General features: G+C 40.4%; 1 protein-coding gene across 5 annotated transcripts in view; it reads left to right on the top strand.

Moving 5' to 3' along the window:
- The window catches only part of mid2 (midline 2), a 174,696-nt gene extending 157,310 nt beyond the window's left edge, over positions 1-17,386 (top strand). For all 5 annotated transcript variants that reach the window (XM_076874586.1, XM_004545520.4, XM_076874577.1 and 2 more), the window contains 2 exons: positions 12,367-12,574; positions 12,916-17,386. In XM_076874586.1, coding sequence (XP_076730701.1) covers positions 12,367-12,574; positions 12,916-13,339 — 632 coding nt within the window. In that variant the 3' untranslated portion in view covers positions 13,340-17,386. The remainder of the gene's footprint in view (positions 1-12,366; positions 12,575-12,915) is intronic.
- Positions 17,387-22,567: the final 5,181 nt, after the last annotated feature.

Raw genomic sequence — 22,567 nt, forward strand, 5'->3', positions numbered from 1 at the left:
TTCAACTTTTCAAAGGGGTCTTGAGCAAAAGTGCTCCAGGCTTTGTGAAATTTTTCAGTTTCTCATTTTCAGTTCAGTCATTCTGTCTTATCATTTTTAGATGAAAGTGGGAGATTTTTAGTTTGTTAACAGGTGAAGAAATACATTTTAAACTTTCGTTTAAATCGGCGGCATGGTGGCACGATGGTTAGCACTGTTGTTGCACAGAAATAAGGTCCTGTGTTCAATTCCACCATCAGGCCGGGGGCTTTTTGTGTGGAGTTTCTGTGTTCTCCCCGTGTTCGCGTGGGTCCTCCCTGGGTACTCCGGCTTCCTCCCACAGTCCAAAGACATGCTGTTAGTGGGGATAGGTTATTATAGTGGAGAAGGGTTATTTGAGCAGTCAAAATTGCCCATAGGTGTGAATGTGGGTGCGAATGGTTGTTTGTCTCTGTGTGTTGGCCCTGTGACAGACTGGCGACCTGTCCAGGGTGTACCCCGCCTCTCGCCCTATGAAAGCTGGGATAGGCTCCAGCGCCCCCTGCGACCCTGAAAAAGATAAGCGGAAGCGGATGTATGTAGTAGATCGGGAGGAAATTATGGCAGGAAGTGTCTACAGCTATCTGTAAACCACGGTTGAGGATATGTCATGGCTTCATTCTGTATTTTAGTCAGTGGTGTTTGAGAACTTGTCAAAACTGATGTAATTATGAACACTGAAAAACACCGTCACATTTTGATCCACCATCCAATATCCATCCAATATCATCTAAAAATCATCTGAAAAAGTGATAACAGTTTGCCTAAGAGAGTTCAGACTTTGTTGAAGAATAAAGGTGGGCATACCAAATCTTGACTTTAAAGCTTGTTAGAATTGTACAAACTGATTTTGCCTTATATACTAAATTTAGATGTATGTTTGGACACGTTTCAATAAATCACCGCACCTATTTCTCATTTTCCGACATATAAGAAAAAATGAAGGGTTGCTTAAGACTTTTGCGCAGTGCTGCACAAGCAAGTGTGCTTGTGTGACCTTTTAGTATCACAACTGTGCATTTACCTCAGATTGAACTGTGACCAGGTTTCTACATGACTGTCTTCAAAAAATGGAGCCAGAAACCTACAGAGAGAGCGTGTGCAAGTGGATGAAACGTGACAGATTGAGAGTGAGAAAGGAAGAGTGTTGGGTGAATAAAAGACACCAAATAGCTCTTTGCAGGGATGAGTGTCTGCAGATGTGAGTGCCCTCAGACTACTGCTTTTACCCAATAATACAACCCAGGCCTCAGCAACGTAGAGAGATGGGTAAAAGTGCAATATGCCAGTCCAGTTACACTTTGTAATTCTTCAATGGGAAACACATTCACTTTAAACAAGCACAGAGTGGTGTTATTTAAGTACAGAAAAAGCACGTTTTCTTTTTATGACTCGTATTCTTCACAGATATTTGCTTTACTGTTCTTTAATATATCTTTTATTTATTATAGAAAAAATTATGATAGTAAAATATTATTTTAAATTGAAGCATTTAGTCATTTAAAAAACGTCTTTTTTGAAAACGACATAATAATGATTACATTTGTGCTTAAGCAAAAAAATATTTTTATGCATTTTTAAGCATTAAATTCAATTAAGTTTGCATTTCTGCTCGGTCACAATTTATTAAAGTTGTAGCTCACAAAACAACAAGAACCCATATTAATCCAGACTGCTTCTGTTAGGCGGTGCCCGGTTTGTGCATTTTTTTAATTGCCTGTCTGTCTCGGTAATGAATTCATGTCAACAAGAAGCAAAGCTGCACTCAGAGTATGAAGCAGTTTGGTTATTTAGGACAGAGAACAGATTTAAATTTAGAATGAGTGGCTTTTTTGCATGTTATGTAGATTGGTCTTACAGTTTATCATGCAGTGCCTCTCTCTATCTGTCTGTATCTGACTGTTGTTCCCATAGACAGTTGGAACGAGACGTCTGATTATATAGAACTGTAAGCAAATAAAGGCCCTACCACTTTCTTGATCTACGACCTTATTATTTTGCAAAAATGTAGTTCCAGTTAGAGTGAAACAGAAAATAAAGCAGGATATGCTCTTGAGTGTGTCTTCCTGGGTTTTTAAGTCAGATCTGCTCTTTGTCAAGTCAGGTTTTCAAACACCAGTAAAACACCAGTACACCCACAACCAAGATCCTCTAGACTGCAAAACCAGACATGATGTCACGGTGGCTGTGTCCATCTTTTATATACAGTCTAAAATTATTCCACACTGCAGGCCACTCACTATAGTCCTATGGAGCAGGCTGTCCCACTCATAACTTCTGATTTTGAAGTGCCGGTGCAGCTTGATTTCAACTATAAGTTGGAATTTCCTCAGCTAAGGCCATGAACAGCTTCTTTTGAACATGACAGGTTTTTTTTTAATTTTTTGTGAATATTTCTAGCTATTACATTCTCATCTCCACTGATATGTTGTCAGTTTAGCTATGATAGTGTGTTTTTACAATGACCAGACGCATTCACATTCCAGCTTTCTGGCTTAACATTTGGAGCTGTCCCACAGCGTGAAGCCTCCACTGTAATTTTCTAGAACAAAAGAAACTGTCTGACGGAGGAGCACCAACAATATAAACCCAGGCTTAAATATGTCTTCATTTAGCAGCTCTATTGTTTTAACTAAAGACTAGCCTCTATTTTGAGTGAGCATATTGTTTATGTCTAAACAAAACCCAATCTGAATGAATACTTGCCTTCCTGTAGGCAGCAACTTTGCTGACAGTCAAACACTGGACTGTTGACTTAACAATGTTTGTCATTCTATTGGTAAACTATTCTGGGCAGTCATATTGTGTGTGTACAAAGCAGGGAGCCAGCAAACCCCAGAGAGTTTGTGGGTGTGTGTATGTGTGTGTTCCTCAGATCCTAGACACAATATTAGGTAAGCAGCTAAAATCCCAGCTGAAAATATCACATGTCAAGGTGCCCCAGGGATACACGTCCCTCCTCGTGTTAAAGGGCCTGCAATAATATTTACCCAGCATGCATCTCTGATGACAGGCCCCGAGCTACCACGCACTCCTTAAAGTAAACAGTCGGAGGTAGAGATGAGATGAAGAAACAGGAGGTAAATCGGAGCAGAGGTTGGAAAGCTATAGAGGAGAAGAGGAAGGGTCCACATAGAATAGTGGCACATGGTGCATACTGGGATTTTAAAGCATTCCTGGTAGATAGTTGATCTTTTTTGCATGTCAGTGCTACTTCTAACTCCCCGTTTGTTCTGATCTGTCAAATAAATTAAAAACAATAGAGAGACAGTCTGTGCATGCACAAAAAGTAGCCCTGGAATATCTCCATGACTTTGTTTTTAAATAGATTAACAGTAAAATTAAATAAAGCAGTTCAGTTCTTTTGATTTAGGTGGTGCCAATTTGCAACACTCGCCTCAGGGCAATTTATATCCTATAAAGACTCTATATTATTAAAAAGAAAGTCCAAACAATCAGACGCAGCACCAAATATTGAATTTCTCTCCAATTCCAACATTGTGTTTAACATACCTGTTATGTTTAGATCCGTATTCATTATGTATGCCCTTCTGGGAGGTATATGTCGAGTTCCACCTTCATTATGCAGCATGAGACAAAAAAACCCCAAAATGCTGTCATTAGTCATAAAGAACTGTTTCCAAGAACAAGACAAACAATAATCCTGCAACAACTCGTCTGGCCCCCACGGGGCCCTGAAGTAACACTGGCAGTGGGATTTACGATTCTGTTCTTTAATAATCTCAGAGAACAGAGTTTGCAAACCAAAACTCCAAATGTCTCCCAGTTTGTCTCTACTTGTCACTTTGACTTTTTTTTTTCTTTTTTGGAAAAGTTTTTGATATTACTCTTTTTAGATGGGTGCCGTGTGTGCTTTCAATCAGGGGCATTCCAATTCAGAGGGTTTTAAAGCAACAGTGTTTAGGCTGCTTGTCAGGGGCAAATCAGTCTGAAAAGACATTTAAAAAGCAAAGTCTGACCTATTTAGCTGCCAGGCAACCTTTTAGAAGTCCCACAGCACCTTGAGTTGCTTGACAGTGAAAACAATAAATCACAGCTCCATAGGAAAACAAGCAATTGACACAGAATAGAACATCCCCCTAGCTGATCCAGTCTAGCATCAAACTCTGTAGTCCATCACTGTATGCACTGTCAAGAAATTTCATTATATGATGAAAAACAGCAAGAAAGTAGTTTTTTTGGACAGATGTTAGCTGATTCCTCGATGCAATAGAGCTTCATTGTTTTCCATAAATGTAAGAATGAGCCACAGTGCCGCCCTCTTGGGAATGTTCCTTTATTAAGAAGTAGTTAAGAACTTTTAAGAAGTACTGATTGATGGCGCATTTATTTGCTTTGGTCTTCCCACATAGTGTTGCATCATTTCATCTTTCTTGTTGATATCCAAATATTCCATAGAGCTGAAGACAGCCAGGTCACTTCACTGCGTTATAAATAGCTTTGTTTTTATGAGCTGTCAGCGCTAGCACATAGCGTTTCTCATTAGCTGAACGTGAGGCAGCTCAGTTTTATCATAAACCACAATAAAAGATCTTATTATTATCCTGTTATTGTTATCTTGAAGGTTACCAAGCCAATTAAACATCAGCTTTAACTTTCAAAGCCTATGGTGCCATCGTACGCTACATTGTCCTTCAGTGACATCCCATTCTTAATCTGTCAAGTTTAATATGATGTCCACTCCTAAACCTCATGCCCATCTTTTGCTGCTATGACAACTTCGACTCTTCTTGGAAGGGTTTCCATGAGGTTTAGGAGTGTGCAGCGGCTGCTCAGTCATGGAAACCCATTTCATGGAACTCACTAATTTGAAGGCTACATGAACTTTGGACCTTTGTAGCAACTGACTCTGCAGAAATTTGGCAAACTCTATGTAGTATGTGCCACTTTGTTATACTATCAATAACAGCTGACTGTGGAATATTTAATAGTGAGGAAATTTTATGATAAGACTTGGCAGCATGCTATCACAGTACCACTCTGGAATTCACTGAGACCCTGAGTGCGACCCATTCTTTCACGAATGTTTGTAGAAACAGTCTGCATGCCTGGCTGTTTTGATTTTGTACACCTGTGGCCATGCAAGTGATTGGAACACCGGAATTCAGTGATTTACTTTTTGCAGTATAGTATATGACCATGTTTTGTCATTTGTATTTTTGAGGCTGGCAGAGTTTTTTCTTATAGTTGCTCGCTGAAATTCATTAATTCAGCTGGTGAAAATGCCAGCAGGTGGAGGGGGGCGATTGGGGTTGTGTTAAAATGCCAGACTGCAAACTGAATGTGAACGCTGGAAGCTAGAACGATCAGCATCTCACCAAGGAAAGCTTCATAATAAAACCATGCTTTCAAGTACCCTTTGATACATTTGCTATTTTTTTTCCTGCAGTGCAGCACATTTATGTGAATTGACACAACAAAAGAGGGAATACCGAGAGCGTGGCTTTGTTTTAGTGAATGATTACATTTCACACACACAAGCAAAAGCCCTGAGAAAGAATCTCGCTGGAAGAAAGGGGGGGGGGGAGGCAGTCTTTCACATGCTTTTACTCTAACGAACCATCACAGACGCTTCCTTTCCAAAAATGGCTTCTTAGTCACAGTGAAATTCTAAGCAGACCCAGAAGCCTTACTGAATATTATTTTTCTAGCACTGGTCTCTGAGGACTTTGCCTAGTTCGTTAAAGGGTGAAACTGCAGAAGATCAAGGACTGCTGTTTGTCTTTGCTTTTTCACTACACAAAGACTTTTCCAGTTTTTGGAGAAGTTTTGTAGAAAGAGCCAAAAATTGCCCAGGAAGGACTGAAAAGAGAGGATGTGACACATAAACACTCTCGATGCCAAGAAGTCATGCTGAGCACCTAATTACCCATGCAGTGTTATTGGATGTCCCCGTCCGTGTTACATGGCTGCTGCATTTCTAATCTCACCAGTGTACCTCTGTATCTCAGACAGATGAAAGTAGTCAGCACAGCTGGATTCGACGCCACGTCACATATGAACGAGACAATTAGAAGAAAAACGGCACGCTGCCAGTTGGCAACTTCTAAACAAATGTAAAAACCTGTGGAAGGATACAAGGTTGCGTTATGCTGCTGCTGTGTTACGAGAGCTCGCTCGGTGTCCCTGATGCTGCTGTTTCTACTGGAGTAATTGTTTTAGTTATGTAGTAAAATGGATCTCCTTTATTATGGAGGCAACCCAATCTTTCCCTCAGCAAAAATGGAAGCCAGGAAAAAGAAGAAGTGTGGGTGAAATTGACTGAATTGAAATAAAGTCGATTACCCAGATGCTGCCCCACTGCAACTACTTCAGCAAAGACCCAGCAGAATGAAGTTGGAATGAAATTACTTTTTATAAATGCTCCCCCAACAGTTGTCTCTTTTATTTCTCTCCTCTCTTTTTTTCCTTGATACAATTTCATTTCTGTGTTTTACAAGGTTCCATTAAAGACTCGCAAGTACGTAACAATGCACAGCTCTGAGGCAGTCTAACGTAGAGCGATTATCTCTGCAGACACAGATATCGCTGAGTATTTCTGCAGAGGCTGAAGCACGCTAATCACAGTTACCGCTTGGATATTACATCTCTGAGATTTGCTGCTCCCCCATCTCGTCTTTATTGTTTTGGCTCTAGAATCTGACAGCAATATGCATATTTTTAGTCAAGAGTTTTATTTGTGTGGGGGCATGCCTGTGTGGTTTCTAAAGGTAGCTGATGTAAGAACTTTCTTTGAAGTAAACATTCACTTTCTTATTTTGAAACGGTCTTCTTCCTAATGTAGAACTCCACACATGACTTATTTACACCTTTAGGCCAGGAGTACAGCACTCCAGAAGAAATCAAATTTGGCATGTTCTCCAAGTGCTGCTAGCAAATACCAGCACACTCGCTGTGACTCTGGGTCTGTTCATTTCATGGCGGCTCTGCAACATGGAGAAGCTTCAGCGGCGCACTGAGTACTCAAATCTTTAACTTAAATAAAAGAAGAACTTTCACACAGTAGAACATTCCTCACTGCGTGTAGGTTTGTCCGACATTCAGCATTAAGTTAAAGTACTGATGTATGAATAGTAATGTAGAACGGCTTCATAAAATGAAAACGCTAAAGTACAAGTTGCTAAATTTCTATGTTCAGCACAGAAATGTATTGGGCTCATTTTCACCAGTGACAGACTTATGACTCATTCTGGGAGTAGACATGGCTTGCAGGTGCCTTAAAACAGGAAATGAAAACTTGGGCAGTGGTTACAAGTTGCAGGCGATTTTTTTTTTTTTTTTTTTTTTCAAATTTGTAACAGTTTAGTCTCTAAACCTTCCAGCTATTCGACATATTCATGGGTTATTTCAGTTGTACCGTCCATTTTGATAGTTTTATTTGCAGTGAGATCATGCCAAAAAACTCACAGTTTAGGTGAAAACTGATTATTTCAGGCTTTGTCCATTTACAAGAATCCCGCTGGCCCCGGTTCAAAACATTTCTTCTTGGCAATTTACTGAACGGCATGTCTGCTTCTTGGAGAGGCTCTAGTTGATGCCTTGTGTACGGGCCTGCTTGTCCTCTACCGTCACATGCGTCTCCCCTTCCTGAACCTCGGGCCCAGCCTGGGCTCTCAGGAGTCATCCCCTGGAAAGGCATGACAGAGCCCCAGTGTTTGGAAATGGCTGCGCTGGCAGCGATAAGCAGTTCAAAGAAGAGAGCGCATTAATGTAATTGGCTGCCAGCAGCGCATTGGCCTCGTCGTCTCATATCCACATGCGGTAACACACACTCACCACGCAGATTATTGGAGAGGGGAGTGTGTGAGAGTGGAGAGAGGATAGAGAGGATGAGAATGAAAGAATGGGGGGAAGAGAGATGAAGGCAAGGGCAGATAGAGAGAGGGGAGGCGGAGTCCGGGTCCTCATTGTGTCGCTCATTAAGCCATGGGAGGCTCAGGGAGGCTGAGAGATGAGATGAGAGGTGTCAGAGTTAAATGTCAGGTCTGGAAGGGATGTGGCTGACTTCCATGAAGCCTACGCACACACACATTGAGAGGTTGAGAGGGGATCCTCTGCTCAATCTTCAGTCTCATATTATCCCCTCAACTTCTCTTCTCCTTCTCGCTCCATAGCTCCTCTCTCTCTCTGCCACTCACCTAGTTTTGCCCTCCCAATTTTCCACCCATTACACCCAAATTACTGGTGCCATTGCAAACTGAATTGTTGCAGCCGGGTAGTAACATTTCCACTGAAAAGCCCCAACCGCTACCTATCGTGGTGGAAGTGAAGGCTATTTCCTTCAGCTAATTTCCAAGTCTGTGTGATTGGAGGCACAGAGGAAAATGCCGGGTGGCTTCCTCCACTGTTACGAAATGTTTTCACCAAAGGCTGTGAGAAGCTTTGAAGTTTAGACTCTCGCCCTTGTATCTCAAACATTCTCCTCTTGTGTCTCCCCCTGTGAGTTCTCTGCAAGCACTTCTCACCCCGCTTTCTATTTGTTTTCTGCTTTTGCTGCTCTGGGTTGAAATCTTCCTCTCGTTTTATTCTTATTTTTGGTTCTTTCTTCCTTTTATCTTGTGGCATCGCCGGCCTCTTTCACTTCACAAGCTTGAGTGGAAAAAAAACAATGGCAGACACACAATCAGAAACTAGCAGGTGAACATACAGAAGCATTAAAGAGCTGAAAGAGAGAATATTTTAGTAAGAGATGGTGGAGACCAAAAATGAGCTTGGGTGTGTTTTAACCTGAAGTCCGGACTAAAAACACTGTCAGTTAAGCTTTGTGAGGAGTGCAGGTGTAAGCAACATGTAAGTCAATTTTGGAGGCACAGTTCTGGTTCGTCTCCTAGTTTATTTCTCAGTGGGACCTAAAACACGGAGGAACTAAAAAATAAAATAGTCAGCCATGATCACTTGATCATGATTGGATCCCTCACCTTGCAATATTTTCATATATTTCCAGTACACTGTGTACCTGAACCATTTTCAAACGTTGCAACATTCACCAGACTTGCACACTTTAACCTTCCTCTCGTGTTAGCTTTCTGTTATCATCTCTTATGTTAGCGGGTCGGTTTTGACCCGTGAATTAAATCAGCTATAAAATATACTAAAAACAATAAGTTATCATCCAATTTGTTTCTCATCTCTTGGTTACCTTGTTAGGCTTCCTTATCCATGAAAATGTTGGTTTTAATACTTTTGGCGTGGGCCTCTGGGTCTTTTTTTGTCACTGTACCCCTCGATTTCAATTTTAAAAAAATTGTAAAATTAACCTCAAGAGAATCATATTAATAAATAAAAGGTTTCTGTGTTACCTGAGTATTACTGAGCGGTATAGGACACATCTCTTAAATAAATCTGTTTTATTGATTTTTTTCATTTTAAGATTAATAACTAAAATGACATCTATGGTGTTACGGGTCAATTTCGACCCATAGACATTTACATCAAGAAAAGACAAAAAAAGGTTGTTTTTTTCAGCAGTAGACCTTTAATATAAACTGAAAAAAAGAAAAAGTCCACTCCTCCTTTGTTTTGGTTATAGCCGTGGGTAATTGTGGGCTTTTTATCACTTCCCAATGATACAGCTTCACCTCAGTTTCCTTTGTGAAGTTCTTGTCCGTGGTCATATCTGGTAAAAAATAAAATAAAATAAAATATCACAGCTGATCCTGCAGTCCAGTGGTCATATGGAGGACCACACATTTTCATTGTTTCTTCTCAGGAGTGCCACTCGCAGCTTTGACTGTGAAAATCTGTACATTCCAGGCATAGTTGGTTTTTGCATCACAGGCTTCCCAGATTTTTCTGCCGTTTTTCCCTGGCTTACTGGGTATATATTGCCGGAAGGGGCATTTTCCTCAAAAAGTGGACAAGACGTTCATCCACTGTCACTGGCCCTGGGATGAACATCAGTGGAAGAAACTTCACCCATCTCTCCCAGACATCCCTGATGGGAGCAAGCTTGTCAGACCTCGGTCTGATCTCTCTGTTGTCAAATCTGAGGACTCTTGAATCAAAATGATATCAAATGTGTGAAGTGACATCGTTGCCCAGAAAATGTTTCTGCCTGTCGATGCATCCCATAGACCAGGGCTGCCCAATCCCAGTCCTCGAGAGCTACTATCCTGCAGCTTTTAGATGCATCCCTACTCCAACACAGCTGAATCAAATGGTTTGATTACCTCTTCAGCATGCCATCATGTTTGGCAAAGGCCTGATAACAAGCCATTCATTTGATTCAGCTGTGTTGGAGTAGGGATGCATCTAAAAGCTGCAGGATAGTAGCTCTCGAGGACTGGGATTGGGCACCCCTGCCATAGACGATCAGTGGCCTCATTGCAGCATCTGTACACTCCAGCAAGAAGAACACCAATGAAAGCATCCAGGTATTCCTCATCATGTCGCCATGGACTTTTTTTTCCTTCAAGGTTTATCATAGTAATGATGATTCTTTCTAGTGACAATGGCATAAATATCTCAAAACATCTCTTGATGTCACTGACTTTGGTCAGAGCAAACCTTGTGATTCCAGGGGTCATTTTGATGACATTTGCAGCAGCTGCCCTGCCATGTACATCATGAGGTACTGAGCTCCAAAAGATCTTACCATTTTTGGACTTGAATCTTTCAGCAGGAGTAGCTTCAGCACCAGCGACCTCCACCTCTGATCAGATGTGTCTGTGTCTTCTGGATGATAGTCCACATTGTCTTCCTCCTTAGAAACCTGCCCATCTGAATCGCTATGCTGCTCTGTGTCCTCTCCTTCATTTTCACCAAAAATATGATCCTGAACTTGGCTCACTGTGAATCTTCTTCTCATTTTTTGTATGCTGCAAATTGTAAATGTGCACTCTGGAAGTCAAATGGCCACTCAAATAGTGAATTCACCTCACATGCCCGTGTTTATTTTGTTTTGTTTTTGTGCAGGTATACTGCAAAAAACATGCAAAATAAGAATCCCCTAAAGCTCATATGATTAGGAGAGGTGCTTGCTGTAAGTGTTTTAGCTGACAGTGCACTTATGATTTCAGTTTTGGCTTTAATTATTGCTTTATACTCATAATATTATACCTGGGTCGAAACCGACCCTAACAACACAAAGGTCATAATTTTAACTAGGGCATTTTATAATTTAGTGAAAATTTTTTTTTTTGGTTTTATTTTGTAGAAATAGAGGTTCCTGACAAAGTCAAAAAGCCTTGATACAATAAACAAATCTATGTGGGTTTTTTATGCATTTGAAATTTAAAATGGGTCGGTGCCGACCCTAACACGAGAGGAGGGTTAACCACATATTACCAGCTCCATACAGCTAATCAGCTTAAGCAGCATGAGCATATAACTAACCATTACTCAATCATTACTTAATGGGCTGTATGAAGCCATTTCTCTGCAGTTATTTGCCTTCTTTATTTTCACACAGGATGTTTGCACCAACACTGAACATGTTCTTGATGAAAACAAAAACTGTTACACACAGATACACTGTGTATTTCGCCAAAAATCTTGGCTTCCACACCAGTAGCATGCCTGCAGTTGAGAACAGAAAAGATGAAGCAATCTCTTCATTCTCTGCCTTGGCTGTCACCTAATCCTCCTGATGTGTCTCTCATATAATAATCCCCCTCCTGTTTTGGTTCTGTTTATATCCACGCGCAGAGCTAATGCACTAAACAAACACACGTTCTAGTATGCCGTATCAATCGATAAGTTTGAGGTCAACATTGGTGGAATTATTACAAATCAAAAATACATTTCCCATAACACCCACAGCTCTACAACCAATAAATATATTCATTCATGAGAATAAAGTAAACAAAGCAATTTAAGTCAAACAACACCTGGACACTATTTTGAAAGCTGTAGTATAAAATGAGCATGTTATACCTAAAAATGTGCACAGTGAGCTTCTGTATTTGGGTTTTCATTACAGGAATAACTAACGCTGTATAATAATGTCACACTATTAAGCATTAATAAGGTATTTATAAGGTATTAGCAAGTGCTTAATTCTTAATTTATATAAGATTACTCCTCCTTTGTGTATCATTTATAAATACAGATATGTTTATCCATCTGTTACTGTTACACCATGTACAGCTGTCACTGCTAGTAATAATCATAGTCATAAATATAACCGTGATATATCTGTATTAAAAATGACATTAGAAATGAGCACTTAACCTACCCAGTTATAATATTTCAGCATTATCGAGGTAATAATTAAACATCTCAGGTCACATCTTTGTTTGTGTGCCATTCATGAAGATTTGGAATTTAATGATGACGGCATTTTTATTATTACATACAGTAACAGCACGTAATTATATCTCCTCCCAGGTCAACCTTTCAAGTTGGACCCAAAAACAGCCCACAAGAAGTTACGTCTGTCCAACGACTGCCTGACCATGGAGAAGGACGAGAGCTCGCTGAAGAAGAGCCACACCCCGGAGCGCTTCAGCGGAACAGGCTCCTATGGAGCTGCTGGTAATGTCTTTATTGACAGCGGGTGTCACTACTGGGAGGTGCTACTCGGAGCATCCACATGGTAAGAATTGCACGTACGCACAAGTGCATTATACAAGCCTGCAAGGAGGCTTGATAAACTGAAATATCTTTCTTTTGGGAGTTTAAATCTAGGCTGTTACGCAACCTCCCCCACACACACACAACAGACACACACCACACACAGTGTATACTCTTATCCTAATTATATTCTTTTCACTAATTGGCTGTGAAGTAGACCTTTTTCATGCACAAAAAACCCAAAGGGGCTACGTGTATCTTGTGTGTCCTCAGCATGAGGTAGCCTGACTGTGTAAGTAAAGTCATTAAGGAGGACACTTGCTTCAGATCAGTAATGTGTTCCAAAATGTGCTTTCCCTGCAGGTATGCCATCGGCGTGGCTTACAAATCAGCCCCAAAAAACGAATGGAGCGGCAAAAACTCATCCTCGTGGGTGTTCTCACGTTGCAACAGCAACTTTATGGTGCGGCACGATGGTAAGGAGATGCTGGTGGAGGCGAGTCTGCAGCTGAGGCGGCTGGGTGTCCTGCTGGACTACGACAACAATTCGCTGTCCTTTTACGATGCCATGAATTCCCAGCATATCCACACCTTTGAAATCTCCTTCCTCCTACCTGTTGTACCCACTTTCATGATCTGGAACAAGTCAGTCATGATTCTCTCAGGGCTACCTGTCCCCGATTTTGTCGATGGTGTGGCCTCGGATCTTCAAGAGCACCAACAGCAGCAAATGGGGATGTGCCGGCAAGACTCGCCATACTTGACCGGGATGAAGGCCTGCCACTGAGTGGTCGTGTGACTGTAAATGCGATTAAAACACTGACACGGTGGCTCATGTTAGCTAGTTACTTTCATATGGGTTTAAAAAGTTGCAAATATGCACAGCAGTCTGGAAAAATGTCAGTCCGGTTAGTTTGTAGCCATCCAATATTTTGCAAATCCATCATCAACGAATGGGAATGAGGTCTTTTGACTGCAGCCATCAGCATACGTAAAGTCCATCCGATGCCCTGCAGTCACTGACAGAGAAAGCTTTGGTGTCCTGTATTTTCAGGACCATTTAAGGTCTTCCTTTTTTCATCTGTGTTTCACCCCAGGCAGAAGACCAAAGTGAGAATCTTCATGTCAGCCATTTAAAGTTTGAAGGTGCAGCACATGAACAGTGAAACTACTTAACCTGTGGTAGATTATGAGAAAGACAGAAAAGGAAAAATATACAGAGAAAAATGAATAGAAAACCGATTGATGCTTTGACCACAGCAGTGCAAAGTGCCATCCACCGATCCATAATAGTTATCAAACAGGTGGATGGAAAGGCCATAGCAGATGCTTAGAATCACAATTTTTAGCTGTATCGAACCAGTAAGTGAGCCTCCTCATTCCCTGAGTATCAGGGGCACTGTTGTTCCCAAAAAAGCCGATCTTTTAATGTCTTGATTATAAATTACCCTTCTCTCTAAGGGGACAAGTAAACACAAACCTACCAGCAAATTACCCCACACATCATTTCAGAGCGTCTGGATCCCCCCCAGCGTTAGGGTCAAGCAGTCAGGATTTGTTTAGTTTATCGTCTGTCTTAGTAGTGTGAAAATTGATGCCACTTTTATGTCTGTTATTGCAGCGCAAGCAGCCGAGCTGGCCTTGTAGCATAAATTGTGGAAGCTCCAACTTTCAAGCTGCAGAACGTAACCTTCTGATCATAAGTGTCTAAAGTGTTTAAATTTGTCTTTTATTACAGATTTAACAAAAGTGTAACGTGTGAATGGGTAAGCTTTTGAAATGCTGCCAGCCTGGACTTTTTCTGTCCCCCAAAAAAGGAGCTTTTTTGCTTTGGGGAAGTTTGATTCCTACAAGGTTTACACTAGTACATACATTCTCTGGGAAACGTACAATACCAAGCTTTTATTCAGTCATTTTTTTGATTTTGATTTCTACATTAATAAAAACAAATAAAAAGCAAAATTATGAACAGATCTTTGCTGATCATATTTTAGCAAATATATCAAAGTATCTTACAGTTTCTCCAAATGTGTATGCAGACATCCAATTATAGACATTACAATCTCTAGCTTGGTAGAGTTTTGTATTTACTGCACAAAATGGAAAAATAATGCACACCAGTAACTGCAAATTCACTGTAAGAAGATTTGAGACTAGGAAAAAAACTACAAATTAAGACAGCGAGTTCAGTAGTATTTTTTTTCTTGGTTGTAAAAGTAACACAGAGCTTAACTGCATATTTTGAGTATAATGATGTATGCTTAAACACATGCCACGTTAGCATCATCTGCACTCCCAAAATGTGACACATTTACAGTGTGATCATACCGATGAAACAAAAACACGAAAACCTCCCGCATCAGTCCAGACACGAGAGTGGTATTCTTTTTCCCACACAGAGACTCTTGATTCTTAAAATGTCCCATTTTTTTTCAGTTTGTCTACTACAGCAGGCTGTACTGCAAGTATTTCCTTGCCGCTGTTCATGTGTTGTGTCCTTAATAGCTATGTGTGGTCACTGCTATAGTCCTTTCCTCGATCTTCCTCTTGGATTTGACCCGTCAGTCTTGTTTTGTATTGACAGGTCACAGCTTCCTTATTTCAGGAAGCGTTAGCGTCGCTCCCGGATTCTTTATTAACAAGATCCCAGGGGCCAGATTTGAATCGTGTGACTACTCGACTTGTATAATAAGAGGTTTATTGATAACTAGAGGGAAAAAAAAGTGTTATTTATGGAAAAAAAAAGTTTACTTTTATTATTAATCGCAACATATTCATGATGCACTTTTTAATTAACACTAACTCCCCTCTGTGAGTATTGAAAAAGATGGATGTGTGGCAGGGTTGTAATGGGGAGGGTAAGAGACAATAAGCACTGCTGCTGGTTGTGTTAACTCATCCTATTTTTCTGCTCATATTTTCAAAGTAATTTATGGTGGTTAGCGTGTAAAACATACTGCAGTAAAACCTCTTTTGGTCACTCGGAGAACTTTGCAATAAAGAAAGAAGTCACAGCTTTTGTTTACTGTGCTTTAAACACAACCAGCGACTTGTCCTCCCCATTGCATTTTTTCAATAGCATACAGTGAAACTACGTTTAGAAAAGGGATATGATTATGATGGTGTTTGTGGGATTTTTATTGTGATTATAATGAATAACTAATAGCTGTTTGTTGTTGACTTTTCACGGAAGGAGGTGGTTAACACTTAAACCTGCTGTCTGTCGCAATGTCATGGCATGATTGTGTTTTCCTCTGTAATTTGTTACCACACACACACACACCAACACACTCCACGTTCAGTTTAGGTTGGTCTTGTCGTGATAAATGCATGATACATTATAGGATCTCACAGTTCACCGGGTAATTTAAGTAACTCTTTCAAGCTCACCAATTAGGTTTTTTCCCTTTGGGTAGAGGCTCACCTGAACATTTTACAAGCAGACCTGACCTCGAAAATCTTTCTGTTCTTGATCACTATTGAAATAGCAGCTGAAGTTGGAAAAAATAGTTTTGCTTTCAGGTTCGGATTTAAAGGCCTAGCGTGGGTGACAGTTTCTCTCTGGTTTGATATTCAAGGAAGCAGGGCTGATTCAGACAATCAAATATGTATCATAGTTTTTGCCGATTTAAGAGGCCACGTAGCCAGAAAGTTGAGAGAAGCTGTGACAAAGTGACACTGGAGGTTGTGCTTAAAAAAAGATGCAGACTTTTACCCGATTTGACACGAGAAACCTTACGCCTCATTGCCAATTTCACTCCTTTTACTCATCACGGGGTATATAACTGTTGACTGTCTTGTAACATTTCTACTCTGACAGGCTATGATCTCCTTGACTTGAAAAAGCAGGCATATCCTGCAAACACACTGTTTTAAATCATTTGCTTGTGACCTTAAAGTCCCTTGATGAGTCAGTTCGGAACGGCAGTGAAAATCGGATCTGCATTATTCACCAAGGGAAACTGAACGGTGCATCAGTTATGAATATTTACTCGAGGTGTTGATTGATAGAGATGTTCCACATGTCAAAGATAACACAGCACACGAACAAAGCAGGGAGCTTACCGAACGTTTCCTGACTTCCAGATATCCATTCATCTTGCTGAATAATGTCGGTCGCAGCAGCCGAACAGTGTTGATTTGTGATCTGGACCGACAAGCTCAAGTCATCTGTGCAAGTGTGCTCGGCTTGGTCACTGCATGAATATGTGACCTTGCCGCAGGTTCATGCTGTAACTCTGTCCTTATCTTCGAGATAGGGTTTCCTGTCGAGTCAAACATATTCTCAATTTTTATTTTTATTTTTTACAATGGGGGGGAAAAAAAACTTCGAAAGCATACAGAAAATGTTCATTGCCATGCATATCAGATCATCTGCAGTGCTCTTTTTTTGTGTCACAAGTCAATACAGTAAAATATATACGGTGAATGATTTTCAATAGCTACCCACTCCTTGTAGTGCAGTGTAATACCCTAGAGACAATGCAATAGATTCTCCTTTCTGCTTTTCTGTTTGTGTAACTTGGAAAATGTTTTTTGGTTTTTGGTTTTGGTTTTTTACAACTCAAAAGAAAGGCACTCCTCTCCTTTTGACATTTGGACCTTAATTTAAAAAAAAAAGAGAGAAGAAAACTGAAACAGCACAAAAAGAGCAGTTTTGCCTTCCTGCAATGCTTCCTGTTTCCATAGATATAACAGATATACTTTTAGTCAGAGAGGAATGTAAATCATAGGGGGAAATATATATTATATAAAGTTGTATATTATACAAAATATATATGAACCAATGTTATTTATGTGAATTTAAGTCCAATTAAAAGTCTGATCCCAAAAACTGTTGGAGTCAAGAGTTTCTTTTTAGGTTTGCTACTCAAAAATGATGCAACTGCTAAATATAATTTCAAGTATTTACAGAAAAAACTGAGATCCAAGAGAGGAGTGAAGAAAAAAATTCCAGGGTTGGACAGGGCGATGCTCCTGTCCTAAAGTCTCAAACTGTTCTTTAATCATGTTGATGTTTTAACCAGGTTTACGACACTGGAAAGATTCATAATAAATCTCCCTTTAAGCAGCTTGTGAAACACAAACTGTTTGCCTCTCACAGGTCTTACAAACATGTACGGGAATTTAAACTACAACCCACAGCTTTCAAAGAGGCTGAGCCCTGGAACGGTACATGGGGCAGTAAGGTTGCCAGGCTGGCAGGTCATCCAGAGCTCAGGGTGGGGTTTGTAGGGCTATACCCTCTTAGCCCTCATCTGCCATCACTGGCACGAGTTACTCACTACAACTAGTACTGTAGTGCATTGGCCCCAGCACTGCCTGCGAGCATGGCACAAACACAAACACTGACCCTGAAAGGATGAACAGCCCGCTCATGTAATTTGCATTTAATTTGCTTTGAGGCAGCAGGAATGCTCTAACAGTGTAATAAGGGAACCAGGGGAATTTCAGCTGGCTGAACAATTCAAAATGTATACTAACATATAAGATGACAGCTGTGGGCCTGTGTGGAGTTTGCATGTTCTCCCCATGTCTGCGTGCGTTCTCTCCAGGTACTCTTGCTTCTTCCCACATCCAAAGACATGCCATTAGTGGGGTTAAGTTAAATTGTGATTATAAATTGGCCCTAGGTGTAAATGTGGGTGTGAATGGTTGACAACCTGTCAAGGGTGTACCCAACCTTTTGCCCTATGACACCTGGGATAACCCCTGCAACCCTGAATTGGAAAAGAACAAGAGATTGGATGGATTGCCTTAAAATGCATCACACGAGCAGATACACCAGTGAGTTCATACCCATCTTTACGTTCTGGCTTCATTATAGTGTCATCTACTCACCAGGAAACTTGTAACTGTAGCCTGCACGCTTTGAGGCATGTGGACAAAATCTGCCCTTCGACTGATATACATATAAATACCAGTCAAAGTACACTCAAATGCTTTTGCAGTACCTCTGGTTATAGTATTCACACCAAAACTCTGCCCTTATAAAACACTCACAGACAAACTCACAAAGTGAAAACGAGACCAGACACTCTCTTGCAGCTGCTAAATGTGGTGGTTTAATGCATTCTGCCCTATGACCTTCTCTCTCTACCAAGAACGCCAAAGGACCGCTCTCAGAAACAGTGTAGAAGAGCTTGTTTTGTAAAACAGGAAAAGACTATAATAAGATCCCTGCTTCTCTACATTTCCATTACTATTTAACTAGAAGCTACATGTTGAACCTCATTACCTGATTAACATGATAATGTAGTGTCTAATGTAGATTTGCTTATTGAATAACATAGACAGGCTCAGAGAAATCCAGTTTCAACCTATTACCTCTCCATTATGTCACTGCAACTTCCTGGAAGGTTTGGAGACATTATGATTATAAATATATGTGCACATCTATGCATACGCGGTATTTAATCCTGCGTTATGAATCTATCTCATTAGGCCAGGGCTTTTTTAAAATCTAGTTTACCTGTGCACTGATGGATTACAGGGCCAGGTTAGGCCACAGGTTTAAAGATTGGGGCACTGTCTACCTCTCCGTGTGTGACAGATTATCAAACGGTTAAATGTGATACTCGCTCTGCCTCTGCTCCCTCACACTGCTAGCAAGCAAACTGTTCGAGCAACCCATAATTACATTTCTAATTGCAGAATAATTAGGACTCCCTGTGTAGCTCGTTAAGTCATTTGTCACTAAAGCCTCTAATGTGGCATACAACAACTCTCTAATTACAAAGAAGGAAAAGTGCACAAGATGGGCAGCATTTCACTACTTGTGGCCTAAGTTTTGTTTGATGTATATTTCATTCATATTTATTATTATTATTATTATTATTATTAGCTGCTATGACTGTGTTATAACCTAGTAAAACAAACCAGCAACCAGCAAAAACAGACTCTTCTAATGATAAAATGAAGTAAGAACTCATCTGATTAAGAGCCATGCTGCACATTAGAGTGGTTGCTTTCTTTCTTTTCACCGTTAAATTACAGCAAGGTCAAGTAATTTCACTCTACAGAGAACAGTGGAAAAAAAAAAGATCTTATCAAAAGCAGATGATATACTGCTGTAATGTACCCCATCTGGCCTTCCAAAGGAGACTGCTTCTCACAGTTCTGTCAGGACTTTTACCAGAACTTAAACAAAAAAACAAAACTACAATTTTATTCAACAGTTTTGCAGTAATAACTGGGCAAAGGTGTGGGATGAATTACAGTCAACATAAGTGCATCTTTTGAACAGATAAAAGAATATAGAAGAAACAGGACAACGCTGAGGTTGCACCCCAGCTCCAGGTAACATCAAGCTCTTAATAAAACTCCAACGAGTCAAAAAATGAACAAAGAACACAGACAGTTTTCTTTTCTTTTCTTTTGAAATAATAAGTCCAGCAATCAATAGAGCTCGACTATTTTTGTTGCTGATCCTACCATACAGTAATAGCTGTTATGAAATCATGTGTTTGCTTACCATTGCTTATTCAAGGCAGTAAACTTGGCAGCTCTATAAACAGTGCAGATGTATATGAATCAAGCAATGCGCAAACACTGACTCCAACTGTGTCCATCTCCAGTTAGGCATAATAGCATTGCCTCTATACTCACCAATAACCTAATAAATCCTGCGAACAATAATTAGCTGGGAAATGAATGCAGAATACTAGCAATATTTTATCATCTCTTAAGCTTTATGATATCCAGTTCTTTCACTATGGGGGAAAGAAGTTGGACTAAATGCAAGTGGGGCCTATCAGCAATATTTGGTCATTTGTCACCAGTATTAAAATCTATTGCTATTACCATCACTTAATTCTACCCCCTTGACACAAATCCAGCCAGATTTTTCATGAGTTGTGAACGTCCATCTGTGCGTGTCACTGCAGTTCATATCTGCCAGAACTACGAATGCACAGCTGGATACAGTGAAGTAGAAATATGCATTACGCCCCTGGCACTGTTTTACCCACACACCTGTCCCAGCTGCACCTATACACTACTTACCCAGAATGGAATGACTTAAAAAAAAAGAAAGAAGGCCTAATTTCATTACCATCTGCTTAGGAGAAAGACAGACACTTTATTTAGAATCTGGCTTATTTAAACTGTGCAACTGTTAGGCAGAGGCTCCTCTGCTTTCAAATGAGAGACTGCAACAGTGTGTGTGGGAGTGCAACTGTGCATGCAGTCCTGAATGTGTGTGTGCATGCGCGCGCGTGTGTGTGTAAGCCTACTTGAACGTGGGTGGTTGCACATGTCTTGTAATAAGGTTGTTTTCTTCCCTTTGCTTCATTTTGAACTACTTAACCTTTGCTTAAGGAAATTCTTCAGAGACTGAAGCTCTTTTTTATATTTTCCAGTACATAAATAAAAAAAATAATCAGATAATAAATCAAAGATAAAACAAACAAAAAAGGCAGGATCAAAGCAAAGTGTGTGGGGGAGTGTTGCCTTTAGACCTGTTGAGAAAGACAGAGGCTGCCTTTACCTTTCCTAAGTGAGGATGAATTAGACCACCATGGAGAAGAGAGCAAAAGCTTGGCTCTCTGCCTGCAGGTTGATGGGGGAGAGCTATGAACTCTGGGAAATGAGGATCTAAACAGAGTGTAGATCACCAAGCCCACTGGCTCTGTCTCTATCAGACACAGCATCCCTCTCTCTCTCTCTCTCTAAGACTTAAAACACCCGGACACACTCTAACACTCACACTCCACAGTCAATGTCTAGATTAATCTCTGAGGGAGGAATCAATCAACACACCCGGTGGCATCTCGGAGAGCCCCGGAGGCTTGATGGTCCCGCTGAAAGAGAGTGATATGTCCAGGTGCTTTAGAGACATCTCAGCAGAAATCTCTGCCTTTCCATCTTTCCCCATGAAACTGACAGCGAGTTAGTTTCAAGGAGATATGAAGCTAACACCATGTCATTGACATATGGATGAAGAGCCTAGGGAGAAAATCTAAGGAAAATCCACAATTTCTTTGTACATGTACAATGACAATAAAAGGATATTCTTGCTTCTCAAGAACAAAGGTCACAAAGTGCTGTACAATAAAAATAAGATACATCAATCAAAACTATATAAATGGATAGAATTTCTTCATTTAAGTCATCAACAGCGTCCACTTAAAACCAATGGAAGTGAGTTTCACAACTTTGAAGGTCCAAGGTACCACCAACAAGCACGGATCAGCTAACCCCAGAGACCTTGAAGTTGCATATGCATGTAGAAGTTCATTAATACAAGGAGGCAACAGACCACGAAGAGCTCTTAAGTGTTCACCAAAACCTGAATCTTAAACTTTATAGTTGTTTCAGAATTGTGCACTGCAGCACAATTGTGAAACAAATGAAAGTGATCCAGTGTGAACGTTTGCTAAGGCACAGCAACAACGAATTACAATAATCAAGCTATGATGAAATTAAAACATGTGCGATCATTTCCATTTCAGATTTAGGCATAATATATGTGTGTAGATGGTACATTGTAGGGTCAGCACAGCATCATCATCTCACAGCAATGCAAGTTTGCATGTTCTCTTTGTGTCTGTGTGGATTCTATCCAGGGACTCTGGCTTCCTCTGGATAAACACATCAGGTAAATTGGTAACTCTAAAATGACCAATGCCTATCTCTTGCATTGCTAATGCTAATGCTGCAATAGGTTGGTAATCACCTCTTGCCTATTGACATTAGGCATAAACTCCAAGCCAGCCATTACCTGAAGGACAGATCATCTGGCAACATTATGGGATTTGAATGACCTATAAAGCAACAGGTGGTAATTTAATGCTAACCTAAAAGAAACGCTGGCTAAGCAGAAGTCTACAAACAACAGGCATGCAGTCTGTCCAAAAAAGAGCATTAAAAGTAAAGTCTTTGACTTCCCAATATAAATATCTTTATTTTACTTGTCCACACTTTAAACACAGAAGTCCCCACCCTGGAAGAAGTTTTTCAGCAACCTAAAATGCAGATTTCTGTGTGAACTAAAGGTTAAAACGCGTAGAAAATG

This window comes from Maylandia zebra, linkage group LG2, assembly GCF_041146795.1.
Source record: "Maylandia zebra isolate NMK-2024a linkage group LG2, Mzebra_GT3a, whole genome shotgun sequence".
Classification (NCBI taxonomy): Eukaryota; Metazoa; Chordata; class Actinopteri; order Cichliformes; family Cichlidae; genus Maylandia; species Maylandia zebra.